This window comes from Sander lucioperca, chromosome 7 (assembly GCF_008315115.2).
Source record: "Sander lucioperca isolate FBNREF2018 chromosome 7, SLUC_FBN_1.2, whole genome shotgun sequence".
Classification (NCBI taxonomy): Eukaryota; Metazoa; Chordata; class Actinopteri; order Perciformes; family Percidae; genus Sander; species Sander lucioperca.
Genome location: NC_050179.1, coordinates 1,793,557 through 1,808,079, shown reverse-complemented (window position 1 = coordinate 1,808,079; position 14,523 = coordinate 1,793,557). Strand labels below are relative to the sequence as shown.

At 40.4% G+C, this 14,523-nt stretch overlaps 1 protein-coding gene across 1 annotated transcript in view; it reads left to right on the top strand.

Annotated features, from left to right (window-relative positions):
- Window positions 1-13,628: 13,628 nt before the first annotated feature.
- Window positions 13,629-14,523, top strand: part of tshz3a (teashirt zinc finger homeobox 3a) — a 17,043-nt gene continuing 16,148 nt past the window's right edge. The window contains exon 1 of the mRNA XM_031283187.2: window positions 13,629-14,069. Coding sequence (XP_031139047.1) covers window positions 14,030-14,069 — 40 coding nt within the window. The 5' untranslated portion in view covers window positions 13,629-14,029. The remainder of the gene's footprint in view (window positions 14,070-14,523) is intronic.

Sequence of the window (14,523 nt, the reverse complement as noted above, 5' to 3'; positions counted from 1 at the left end):
CCCCACATTTTAATTGCTAAAGTAGCCAGTCATCGCTCAGCCCTCCTACCCTCTCGCTGCCTCCCAACCTCATCCTTTCTCTGCTTTTCAGCCCATTGTCTCTCACCCTCTCTCATTCATGCTCAATAATGTACCTTTATCCCTTCAAAATGTCTGGACGGCATAACTTTCCTTAATAAAACTTCACATTTGCCCCTAAAGAGTAACCATGTGAAAAAAATTCAAATCAACCCAGTTCATTCAGATATTTAAGCAGTCAAGTCTAACAGATACCCCTTAATATTAAGAAACAGTATCTGTCTTTTAATCTCGCCTACATTATTTTACACCTCTAGCGTTAGTACATGATATACAGCAAACAAGTCTGATGAGGGGGAAAATTCATTCCTGCATCAACATAAAAAGCCACTTTATTTGGAAGGAAGAATGCGCAGATGTCAAGCTCTGATAGAGTTTATGTTTTCTCACTATTTTTCAAAAGTAAACACATTCTGCGGTACATGACATTACTAAGTAGGTTAAGTATAGCCCCGGGCCATCATCCATCAGTACAGAATGAAGCGAGCATATTCTGCTCGATGAGAGGTGAAAGTTTTCCACTGTGCCACGATGACATTTAATTTTTCACATCTCCTGCGTGTTCCTGGGATGAATTTTGGCAGACCTGGTGCAATTTAGCTGCTTGGCAGTTTGAAATTGGGCGATGAATCACAACGTGGATTCAATGGGAGCCAGTCAGCGTACAATATTTTCTCTGTGTCAGAATGGAAAGCGAGAGAGTGAGATACAGAGAAAAACAGAGGGAGAGAGAGAGAGCTGCCGAGGCTTTAGATTGTGTTCTCCAATCATCTTCCGCTCACACAGCCTATCATCCCTTCCTCCCCCTTCAAAAAACAAAGTGCAGGAGTCGACCATTAGAAGAGGAGCGGCGTGTGGCTGCAGATGTCGAGCAATGGCGGAGGTCTTTAAGGTCTGCAGTTGGATATTTTGACAAAGAGCAGTGAAGAAAGAAATCAATAAAGTCAGGACTTTGCCAGTCACTGAGCAGAGCGGTGGGGAATGCAAAGCTCCACTCCAACCCCGAGACAAACTCAAAATGAGCAACCAATAGACTGACACTGCCTCTGACACAAGCCATTTATTAGCCTGGCAGCAGAAAATGGTGGATTGCACAGCTGATGGTCTGTATCTGGGAAGACCACACCTGAGGAGGAGACGTGGTGGAGAGGACAGCTTGTGTTCACTGATAATGACTAAAAGTGTACATTGTAGTAAACCAATACAAATACCATCCTACAACCTAATCCATATATCACAATGCGCTGTAGTCTGACCTAAAGGACTGTGTTTAAGCCCCACGTTTGCATCATCTGCTTCACTGAGCACTGAAAAATAATCACCTCCAGTGGTGCTGTTGTGCGTGGGACTGTGCACTTTGACCTGCCTGTGGAAAGGGCAAGAAAAAGCAGCAGACCTTTTCTCCAGTGATCACACACATTTTAATGCTTTTTTTGTCATGTGTAGATGTGGAGAGAGAAATAATCACAAATAGCGATAACCGTGCAAGTAAAATAAAAGTCAGTAATTAAAAAGACGCATTTAATAAGCAAGAAGAGTAACACATGGGTTGCATCAGAATACATAATTTAGTACAATGAGCATAAACCAGGTGAACGAATTAAAGTTTTAATTAGTTACACTGATTATTTAGCATCTCGAAGCTCGAAGGAGAGTAGTCTATAGTCTATACTGTTTCTTTACTGCCTGCTAAAGAACTTAGGAAGAAATTTGTCCTCATCACATGATAGTCATTTACTTTCAATGTATTCATCTAAATCTTTATATTATTCTTCACTTTGTCCAAAATTGTTGTGAAAATTGAAAATAAGTAAAAATACATTATTATTATATTATTACTATTATTATTATTATTATTATTATTATTATTATTATTATTATTATTATTATTATTATTTTTATTATATACACATAACATTTGTATATAGTGTATATTCATATATTGTATATTCAATTTCACTTTATTACAGACACACAGGTCCACGTCAGTAATAGAAATATGTAAAACACATCAACACAGACAAAGCAAAATATATTACCTGTATCATTATAAGCATCATTTTGGTGTCGCTTTTTATGTGACAAATATATTACTCGCATATAGGCTACCTTTATTCTCAATCTCAAGCTTCTAACTACAAGCGATGGTCCTATATGAACACAACATTTTTCCATGTAACAACAGTTTTGGTTATTTCATATGAGAGATTTCTGTGTTTGTATTTTTATCTCTACGTTCTTTTCACTGGGTTAAAGTGGGCTACATTTGAAACAGAATCAATTCAGATGCTGGTGGGTTGTTGCTGATCAAAGTCCTGATGTGAAGAGATGGTGTGGAGTTTTTCCAGTGTTTAGCTGTTATTGAATACCTAAGGATGTTTTCTACAAAACTTTAACTTTAACTTGTTGCTTATCTGGTCGTGCATATTTAATTTTACAGAGAAAAAACGAAGAGTTGAAACAAAGTTTTGAGGCCCTTAATTTGAAAGCTGTAACAGTGTCTTAGACCTCTGTGGAAGCGTAGAAGCTTGCGACATAAACCACACAGTCATCATCCTGAATAAATGTTCAGAATTAAATGCCACGTTGACGTAAACATAGCATTCAGATTACTGAAAAAGGAAATTTTGGTCTCCTCACGTTTGAACATTAGACACAGAAAATATTGAGAATTTTTTTTTTTTTTTTTTCATTTTTCAACTTTCTCAACTTCCCCTGAGGCTGAACTGTGCATTATATGGCTCTGTGACTTCTGTTGGAGGACCTCAGTGAGAACAGCAGTGAGAACAGCACCCACCACATTGTTATTTCTTGTACGCCTCTCAACGTGTTAGCCACATCTGGCCTGTCCGCTCAGCTCACTGATCCCCCGGTCCTGGTTGTGCGATAGCCTCCGCTACCACTGTGTAAAATCACATTTCCCTAAAGGGGAAGCCAAATGAAAGGATAGTGCTGTGGAATGGCCATAGACCAGTGAGTTGTCAAAGCCATTTATGTTTGGGCGAAAAAGACAGAAAGGGTAAGCGAAGATGGAGAGAGGAGGGAGATAAGAAGAGAGTTCTTTCCAACAATGTTTTCCGTGCTACAGATCTTTCTAATTCTAAAACTCCTACACCTGCATTTATGTCTCTCCTTTGAGTGCTTGTATATCGATTGACAAACAAGGCATACCCCCCCTTACAAAGTGACCCTGTGTCTCCTCCCCACCTCTTGTACTTGCATACTTTATATGACATTGGGCTGGAAAATGTGAAGTGAAATCTCTTTGTGCATGCTTGTGTGTTTGGATGTGTTTGTGTGTGTCATTGTGCGTATACACGTCTGGGACGTGAAGATGATTCAAAGTGCCATTTGGTTGTGTGAGGACAGCCTTCACAAACACACTCGTCATGCAGAAGATGTTGTCATCCTCCGCCTCATTGTTTGTATAAGTGATGTCTCCAATCACAAGCAAACACGTGCAGGTTTCACCCTCCCTCTGTCACTCTCCTTCTCTGCCTTCTCCTCCGATTGTACAAATTGTCCCATCGTCCTTCTGCTTCTGCAACCTCACAGCCCTTCTATCGTTCTCTGCTCAAGAGGTTAGACTTAATGGGACTCATAACAGAAACAGTGGTGTACAGTATAAGGAATGAGGTTAAAATAAGGCTTCTTTTATTGACCACTGTGCATCTACGTTTCCTGTACTGAGAGGCCTACTTGGGCCATGATGGCCGGTATGAACATGTGCACTATGACAGAAAATCATATTCATACATACAGTCCTGTCTTTGGACTACGGGATGAAACCCAGGTGAGCAAATTTCACACAGAAACAAACTCTTTATCCTGAGAAGGAGACACTGCTAAGCACTGAGCCAGTGTGTCAACATGTCATCACAATAAAATCCTATGTACGTTCACCTCTTGTGAAAACATGCATATATTTTCATATGTACAATAATAACTGTGTATGTCAGCCCATGTGTAAGACCACGTGGGCTGACATATACAAAGATATATAAAGATAGATATCATGTTTATGAACATATATATCAGTATACTTAAGAATAAAGTACATTGGTGTTTACATATAAACAACAGAGCTATTAAGTTACAGCATATAAATTATAGTAATTGCATGTATGGCACATATACACACCATATATGGTACTCCTTGCATGCGATATACTGTATATTGCAGTTACACTATACAGTATATTACTCATGACATATGTGAGTAATAATAAAATTAACAGATTACAAAATAACAGATTAAAAATATAATATAATATATATATATATATATGTAATGATTGTATAGCCTATATATAGTATATTGTTGCTGTCTAAAGAAAACCATGCATCTCAAGGTATGGTCATTTGGGATTTCTCAGATAAACTGAAGGATTAGGATGTTTCTTTATGATTTGAGAAAATTATCCTTAAATAAAGCATTGAAAAACCCAGTGGGTTAGTTGCATTATATTGTACTTCATGCTTCTACTCCTCTACATTTCAGAAGGAAATAATGTACTTTGTACTCCACTACATGTGTCAGATATATATAGCTACTGTACTTTGCAGTTTAGATTTTACATATACACATGAATGCATCTGTCATATCAATTCAATAATATGATATATAATAATGTAACACTGAGATCCCTCTCATTCTGCTGCAAAGTGAGTATATAAACACACATATATTATGTTGCAGCGTAAGTGGACAATCCTTCTTTCTATGTTAAACTGAAATGAACACATTTTGTAATTTATGGATGCTTTCAAAACCTCAGTCTGGTCCTGTTTTGTGGATGGGGAAACCTAAATGCAATTGAAAAGGCTTATGTATGATTGTCATATGATCTATTGTTGATAGTCTTGCTGGCACACTCCTCTCCATGCTTGTTACACAACATTTTAAAAAGGGGGAAGGCAGAAATTGACTAAAGCTTTTTGTTCAAGTTGCCAGTGTGTGCCCAACAGCAAAGATTCAAACATTGGTCTGATGTGTTGACATTTTCATGTGGATAGCAGAATTCTAGATTGCAATTTGAAAATGCAGGTGTCCACAGACACATAAACAGTGTTTATGAATGCGTCCCGTTATGGGCGGACAGCGTGGCTTTGAATAGGACTAAGCTTAATTGGTAATTGGTTCATGGAAACATCTGCAGCAAAAAGGTGAAACATTCCAGCCGTATGCTGTTGATTTCACTGTAGCTGTTTGTATCTCTGTATAGGTGAGTACTCCATTAGCGCTGTCTCTAGCCGTTTTAATGGAGCCAGTGAAGGCTTTTGGCAGGCCCATTACAGCACCAGTCCCCCCGACTACACACCCACCCACCCAAATATCTCTTTTCATTACCTGATCGACCTGTTAGCATTCGTTACCAAAAAGCTGTAGCCGCTCCCTGCAGAGTACTTCAGATAGATTTCCCATTTTAGATCAAAGCAAAGTGGAGTCAGCTTCGATTGGAGCCGACGTCGAAGGAGTTCTTCAGGGCAAACCAGCTGTGACTGGGCTGATGTGTAGCTGTCACTGTGTCGTGACATGATATAATATGAAATTATATTGAACAACGCTGGTTTGGCACTAAATTGTTAGCAGGGCTTCAGGTCTGACAGCAGCCAGTTTATGGCTTTAATCCCAAGGTCCTTTAAACCTTGTTTGACATAAATTGAGTTTGGCTTCTTGACGGAGGGAAAAAAGAGCAATGACAGAAAAAACACTTTCCGTTCTTCCGTCCTGTTTGGTTCAAATGGAAAGTTTTTCTGTCTGTGAAGTTTCATTTACTCCTGAGTCACAGTGAATGTAGATGTTAACGTCAAGTTAAGGCAGTGGAATTTGTTATGGTTGCTATCTGTAAAACCACAATTTTGACTTTAAACTGACACCGTCTCCCAGGTCACATGCCTATATCCACATACTGCATCATCCACTGGATGATACAGTATGTGGATATAGGCATGTGATATATAATACTGAAGCTGAACAGCTTTTGACGGTCATCTCATCTCATTGTTAGGACGCTGACATCAGCTAGTGATCTGTGATAAATCTGCTATGTAAAGCTCAATGAAAACCCCGAACACAGTTCTGAGGGAACCGTTACCATGACTAATGCCCCGACTGACAGCGAAAGATAAGACTCATCCTTCACCTTAGCCGAGCCCATTTCTCAGCAATAATGTTCATAATGGAGTGCTCCAGTGTCGTTATTGTGTGAATAATTTCAATGGTGGTTTAGGTTATTGGGCACCGAGGTCGCAGCCACAACACCTACCGAGCCTGATCCAGATGAGATACAGCTTTACTGTACAGTATGTTGAGACGCCTCTGAGAGGGACTTTCCTATATACAGAAGCAAAATGGCTGGATATTACCGAGAGGCAATGATTTGGTGTGTCGCTTAATTAGATGTTCCGGCGACATCTGTTTTTAAGAGGAAACTGCAACTCTGGCACATTAATTCACTTTGTAATGAATGACTGAATGTCAATGCAGGCCGTGAAATCACCAAGAAGGAAGTATGTGTGTCTGTGTGTGTGTGTGCAACACGGTAATGCTTTTCCATCTGTTTGGCAAAAACATTCCCCCTCCAACACTGGCACCATCGCTGCACAGAAGCCAGAACGAGGAGGGATTCAAGATGGCCTAATGCTGATTGGAATGCCTTTTGAATGGGAAAAATGAAACAAAGATGGAGTGGACATTATGCCGCTGAATCTTAGTTAAGGACGCTTCACAAGTGTGTGACAGTGTCATTAATCTCATGAAATTACAGACAGAGAAACCAATACAGAATCAGAGGCTGCTAACAAAAAAATATACATAGAAAGATTTTTAGAAAGAATGTTGCTGTACTGAAATCCTTTGAAAATGCATACAAAAGGATGCTCATACTCATGCTCACATGAATGATGACAAATGATCATAAAAGTCATTTTTATACCAAAGCAGAACGTTTTTTTTTCTGTCATAAAATCTATATAACGTAACTAAATATCGTTTTCTGTGTTCCAGTTGGAACTAACAGATCTAGCCATGTTTCTCTCTCCAGCAGGATAAAAATGGGATGCTGTTTCCTCCCTGGGTGACTGACTGCAGTCCAGGGAGACCACTTGGCACCTGGAGTGACAGGCTGCCATCAGCATGTAAAGATGCTAATATGAATTCTGATCACTCACTCATATAGGCAAGGGAATTACTGCCCATCACCAGCGTCTAGTGATTCTCCACACATGGCAAAGTCCAGGGGCACGCTGTAAAACCCAGGTAAATGGAGTTGGCACGGCAGTCAAAGCCAGATTCTGCTTGACACTTCCTTTCTAAGTGATAGTGCTACAAGATGTGCTCTATAATGTAATAAATTGGGAGCTCTGCCCTCAAGATTTCAGGCTGATGAGAAATTTCGATGACAAATCCATCGCTTAGACTATCTCTGTCCTTCAGTCTTCACGCCTGCGTGAGCCCAGGAGGGTCAAAGGCTAATTACCAAACAGGATAAGAGGTAGAGGAGGAGATAGACAGAACCTGCACATGTTTAAAAGGTGTAAATGTATGCAGATTAGACTGGAATGTCTTTCGACCGTAATTGAAGACGAAAAGGCCCCTCACCAAAAACGTACACAGACATGAGCCATGTAAAGTCTAATGTCTGTTTTGGAGCTTACCTTTGTTTATCCCAAGTTAGGGATGAATGAAACAAGGACAAGTTATATCCAAAGTATTACTGTATCATACCACCTCACCTGTTGTTATATTCTCAAAGCAATAGTCTCAATCTACTCATTTCATTCTCAGGAAGAAAGCTGATAAAGCTATTTCCCAAAATGTTTAACTGTTTAAAGGAACAGTTAAACATTTTGGTTCATATGCATCAGTATCAGTTTGATGTATCAGTTGGGTATTTTACTTTGTTTTTTACAGATAGAATCAGTGTTATTGTTGTACACAAATGATAAGATTACATGTGGAATTGCCTAACACTAATATTTACATGCAAACATATATTTCCAGAACTATAATATGAGCAAAGTATCAAAGAATAAGCAAAAGGGCCGGACAACAAAGAAAAAAGCCCAACCTGACTCTAAAGTTAGGCCAACATTGCAGAGACGACGCCCGCTCTGCACCACTGTCCCTCCACTTCTCTCCTCCCTTGCGAATTCTTGCTTCACTCGGGAGAGTGATGATACTGTCTACTCTGCTAAGACTCCCCCTGCTTGACATCTCGACACGAGGAGAAGGATGTTCCTGTCTGTCTCGTCACATCACAGCCGTCCTGATTCGGATCCCTCCCATCCAACACCCTGTGATGCTTCTCTTTAAAAAGCTGCCCGTCCATCATAAACATCCTCCCTTTTATGTTCCCCGCCTGAGAGGGAAGGGGAAAGAGAGAAATCAGCGTCTCTCTCAAACACAAGCTGACAGCACTAAGCAGACTGACGTGACATCAGAGGAGCGGTGTGCCAGACGTAGCTTTGAATTTCCATAACAAGGTAACACCACAATTATTAGTCACTCAGTGAGACCATAGCTCCTAAAACTTATTAAAATATTCCTGAATCTGCTCAGAATTGAAAATACCAGCAAAACGCAGCAGATCCATACTAGAGTTACAACTGATCCTTAAACTTTTTCTTTTGTCTGAAAAGTGTTAATCATATAAATCATTGTTCCTTAATCAGTCTTCTAAATATTCTCAGCAGTTCTGCAAGAGTCTTAAATTAAATCCCTCACCTTGACTCCATATAAATGTAATACTGTCAATAAAGGAGATATAAATAGATAGGGGTGTAACCATTCATAATCTACCTGAATATTTTAAAAGGGTCTTTTGGGCAATGAGGCAGGGAAAGAGAAGAAGAGAGAGAGAGACTTGATCAATCTTCTGAGTTCTGCCTCTACAATCAGAAGTGCGCTAATTGAAACGGTGTGGAGTCATCTCCCTAAAGGATGAACCTTATCAGATTTCTCATGATAATTTACCACAAAATTATTATAAAAAAAAAAAAAAACCCTCTTTCGTCTCACACGTTGCCTCTCCTCCCCCGTCTGGACAATGATTGAAAAAGAGTTGCTTATTGGCCGTCTGGGAAGAAGCAGCGAGAAATGTTAAGGAGACCTTTTCAATGCCCGACCCATTCAGTTTTTGAATGTTAATGTTTTCTAATGAAGACATGAACTGAAAACTGAACTATACGGCTTGATAACGGGGGGGGTGGTTAAAAACCGAGAGGAGAGTGACAACATTATAGTTGAAAAGTGATTTTTTTTTTTTTTATGGTGAGCAGTTCATGCTTAAGGACAGAAATGGCCTAAAAGAGAAATATGTAGCATGTCAAAGGCTTAAAGAAAGATCATGAGTGTTTAAGGTGGATTGGTGGACATATTTTAAAGGTGCTTACTCTGAGCCTTCACCGCATGTCCACCTTTCCCTGAGCTTTTTCTATTTTCAGTGTGAAGCTAATAAATTGGGACCTGGAAAAGGTTTCTCTGCAGGCTTACAATGAGAAATGATAAGAGATTATTTTAGAATGAAGATCAATGACAAAGTCCAAACGGTATGAGGAGCAGCAGCAGGAGGAGGAGGAGGAGAAGCATGTGCCCTAATGTAAGATGAGTGTAATGTGCAACCCAAGGCCAAAGGCAAGAGCTTCATCTCACCAATTCTCTTTACAGGAGTGGAAATTACTCGATGCCATACATAGCTGATTTATACAAATTAATGACCTGGGTTATTAATAGTCAGAGATGCATATATTAAACACTATGAGTAAAGGTAGCTTTAATTATGCATCCTTTATAAAACCTGTTTGACTTCAGCGCCTGGCGTGTAGGTGTATTTTCAAAATTAATCCGATTTGTGAAAAATGAGAGCTAATATAGCAATTGTGCCACTCTCTCTCCTTTTGAATCGCACATTGCCACTAATATATCTATTCTACACACTTTAAACAGTGACAATACATTATGAAAATGTGTCTTCAAACAGATAATAGAAAAAGGCTGTTCTTTATTTTTATGGCTTGGTTTAGCTGCATTGTCAGCCCAAGTACTTGCAATAGAGTTTTCTGCACATTATTTATAGTGCAGTTATTGTTTGAGCTTTACTATGGATACAGCATATTTATACAAAACGCTGTTCACATATCACTGGACACTTTGGGGCCACTGTATGAGCGAGAGTTCCTGCCCTGCCCCTTCTGTTGTCCGAGGGGACCGCTGCACTGACAATGGTGTCACCTCTCCCCCAGGGGGACACCTCCGAGTGATTTGTGGTCGGGGAAGACTGATGAACTGCTATTGCCACCCTGTTTCTTTGCAAGATCAATTCTACATGTAGGAGTGGGCTTTATGAATGATGGAGACCTCCTCAAGCCATCCATACAGCTGCCCAAAGACACAGCCCTGGCCCCCATAGCACCTACATGGCAGGAATAAAGCAATCTCTCTTCTCAACAGGGCCATGCATTACGCACACACACCCACACATGAACCTACCCGCATGAATACACAGATGATACACAAAGCACGTGCACAGAAAAACACTTGTATGTGTTTGCAGGAAATCAATGGAAACCCTATTCAGTGTCATTTCGCTGCCTTTTAAGTTTATTCAGAAGCATTTTCAAGAGGCGAAACTTTGCCACATTATAGAAGATTGTTCCTTCGTTTGGACAAAGGCGCTGTTGAATGGGACTCATCATGAGAACAGAACTGTCAGTTTGCACTCTGACACTGCACTGCGCCTGCCTTTCTGGACAGGCCCATAACTGGGTGCCTGCCAATAAGAGCGATCTGATGGTATTGAGGGATCATTTGCAACACACATCTGAAGGCTGAATAGCATTGTGAATAGGAGCAGCATACATAGATGTCATGAGTCCTGCTTCCCGCAGAGAGGTTGAAAGCGAAAAGTAGAGCGCAATGAATAGTTGAGTGTTCTGGAGGCTATGAAATTGAAAGGCCTCTACCATTTTTTGCCAAAAGATTTCTATAGAAAAATAAAGGCAGCTCGTGCTTTTTAATCGCAACTTTGAGATTGATTGGGCGAAGTTGTGTGCAAATCAGTGCAGGGTTGACAGATGTTCCTCTTTTATAATAAACCTGGTGTCAAGCACAAGAAAAGGGGAATAATGCAGCAGAGCTACCTGATATAAGAGAGTATCACACATAGTCCTAAAAAAATGAATATTTCTTTAAATATCCACACTTCCTGTATCAAATTGCATTTTCCAAAGCAATGGAGTAATCCACTCGGTAAGAATTATTGCTTTCGTTTTTTCCTTACAACACATTCTGTTTCACACTTTCATCAGCACAAAGCACTAAAAGCATCTAAGATACAATTTGCATTTCACAAATTATATGCATATAGTCCTCTTGTTCATGATGTGCTAAACACCCAAGCAGGTTGCAGTCTCTTGATATCAGAGCAAAGCAAGACAGATGCACAGCTGAGATAACTTCCATTTACAGTATAAGCCTGGGAGAGCCACAGTGTAGAGGCTGTGTATAGTATTTATGGGTTAATCAATACAGTAGCTGGATGACACCATGTCCCCGCTACTTTCTGTCATGATGATGGCTCACTAATTTTGGAAGGGCTGCTTTCTCCTCCTGCCTTCAGCAGCCTGCAAGACGGTTTAATTTGGCTGTAAAAATGCCAATCACCGGGCTACTTCTTGTTCCTGGGGGAGGTCATGATGGGGGCAAGTCCATAGGAGGAAATATATTCACATAGTTCTCTTAGAGACACTGCTAACCCCTGACATCCCATTTGGGTTGTAATTTCATGTTGTTAAAGTGACAGGGACCCAGTCCCTGTGCTCTTAGAGACGGGGAGGCGGGGGCGAGTCCTGATCAGAGAGGTCTTTAATTCTTGTTCTCTGAGTGAGGACGTGTGTGTGTGTGTGTGTGTGTGTGTGTGTGTGTGTGTGTGTGTGTGTGTGTGCGTGCGTGTGTGTGTGTGTGTGTGTGTGTGCGTGCGTGCGTGTATTCGTGCATGCGTGCGTGCGTGTGTGTATGTGAGTGTGTGTGTGTGTGTGTGAGAGAAATAGCGAGAGATAGAAAGAGAGAAAGAGAGAAAGAGAGAGAGAGGGGGAGAAAGAGGGAGTGTGATGCCATTTGTATGTGCATGTTTTAGATTTGTATCTGAAAGAGTAAGAACATCCTTGACTCTGAACACTCTCTACTTCGTGTGTGTGTGTGTGTGTGTGTGTGTGTGTATAATATGTGTGCAGCACCGAGCACCCACACGCAGCATGTTTTGGTATTTGTATGTGTCTTCTTGCTGGCAGGGGTCAGAACACATCAGAGGCACAGAGGGAGACCTGGGACCATCCCACTCTGCAGACATACTGCTGGCTCAAGAAAAAAGCAATACGAAAACTCATTACCTTGGCACTAAGACTTAACGCTTCTTCCTTGAACTGGCTTTGATCTCTACCTAATGTGGATATATGGGAGAAGTGATGCTTTTACTGTGATGAAAGCTAACATTTAACTGCTCACATTAAATTAGCAAGGAAAGGGCCTCAGGCATGTTTGCATTTTGGGGCAGTGGTGAGGCGGGTGCTTAACAAATTTTTGCACCAGTTATAAGATATTCAGACTATGTGAGCATGTTTTTTTTTTTTACCAATAAATACAATTACAAAAATGACTTACAGTAAGCAACATAAAGGCCATTCCACCAGGGCTCATTGCCTTCTGTATTAGCGTTTCGTGTTACTGTCTGTTAAACTAATTGCATTTAACTATTTTTAACAAGACATTTTGTCTTTTTTTAGATGGTACATGTATTCATTCATCCATCATTAGAAAACATTAACATTTACAAACCTGCTAGCTGTTTATAACACTCATTCTACTCTATATAGTATTTTTGGTTTCTGCCTGTAATAGTAACATAACTGACATTTCAAAGCTTCCTATTACACTTTTTGCATGTTATTATATTATATCAAAATACATCCCATCTTACACACACTACCCCACTGGTTTATTGTTCATTCTGTAGGCTACATTTGATTATCTTTAAATAGCATATGCACTTATGCTACTGTTCACACTGTCTGGGTGGATGCTAAACTGCAGTTTAATGTGTGCATTGTGTGAAGTGTGCAATATCTAGTCAAATCAATCAAATGTAATTGTTATCACGAACCTGAACAAAAGCTTTGAAAATGTGTGACGTTTAATAAAATAGTAGCCTATTAGTGGCTGAGTGTGTTTTGCATATTGATGCAACGCCTGTAACAAATGGGTTTTTATAATCACTTAAAATACCTTTCAACGGCCAATTATAATAATTAGAAATAAATACAGCGAAGTCATACATTTCTGTAGAAACATTACGTGACCGATTAAAACGAAACGTGGTGATGGATGACGGAGACACATAGACTATGTGGGGACGTTATTAGAATATTATTCAGATTGTTTGTGGTTTGGATGGTGATTATCAGCCTGCTGTGTTGTAACAATCAGCTCATAAGCTGTGATTCCCATGGAAAACAGAGGTAGGAGGACACTCGTGCCTGGTGTCCGCCCCTTTCTGAGAAGTAAAGAGTTAACGGAGCGGTGGGTTTGCCCATTCTCCTGCTGTGAGTGACGCGATCATCTCCCTTATCCCTCAACTTTGCCTGTTGCCAGACCAGGCAGCCGAGGTGGACGCTGGCTATCACCGCTGACATTCTGAACGCGATTACCCCAAACATAAAGTATTTCCCCCTCTCACCTCGTTTATTTATTTTTCCGCTGACTTTTCCCGCAGGCTGCTATTCCGTAACGATGATTTTTAGTTTTTCTTTCCATCGGACTCCCCGATGTTGTGCAGTCTACTACACGAAGGCGTGAATCTTTTTTGAGTAGAGGTGGATCTTCCCGGATACGGCGAGGGGGTATATTAAATTAGAAAAAAAAGGAAGAGTTTCACGGAAATCCCCACAAATAAACATGCCGCGGAGGAAACAAGACGCGCCCAAGCGCGCAGCAGGTATGTGTATCAAATTATAATGTGCGTAGAAAAATAAGGTTTACTGTCATAAAACTGCGGATGTTACCTTTTGTTTTGTAGAGCTCACTTTACAGTCACTGCATTTCCGTTACCACTTTGTGGGGTTTTTTGTTGTTGTTGCTCTCTAACGATCCGCTTTATCACTCTTGGCTACTATTATGAGACATCATAGAAACTGTTCCCTTTATTAAAGCGGATGTACAGTTTGTATAAAGCAATCTGTGATCCTGCGTTTTCGCTCTCCACGCTGTGCGAATACTGTAGTCCCATCGGATGAGTTGCCTGCTGTAAACTTTCGCTTCCTATTGTTCCCAACTTGAATCCCTGACAGTTTACCGATCCTAACAGCCATCTACCTTTGATCTGTGGGAGTAAACCCTGTGGAAAAAAAACCCCAGTGTTTTCATGATGATGAGTGCCCGAGGCGTGCCAT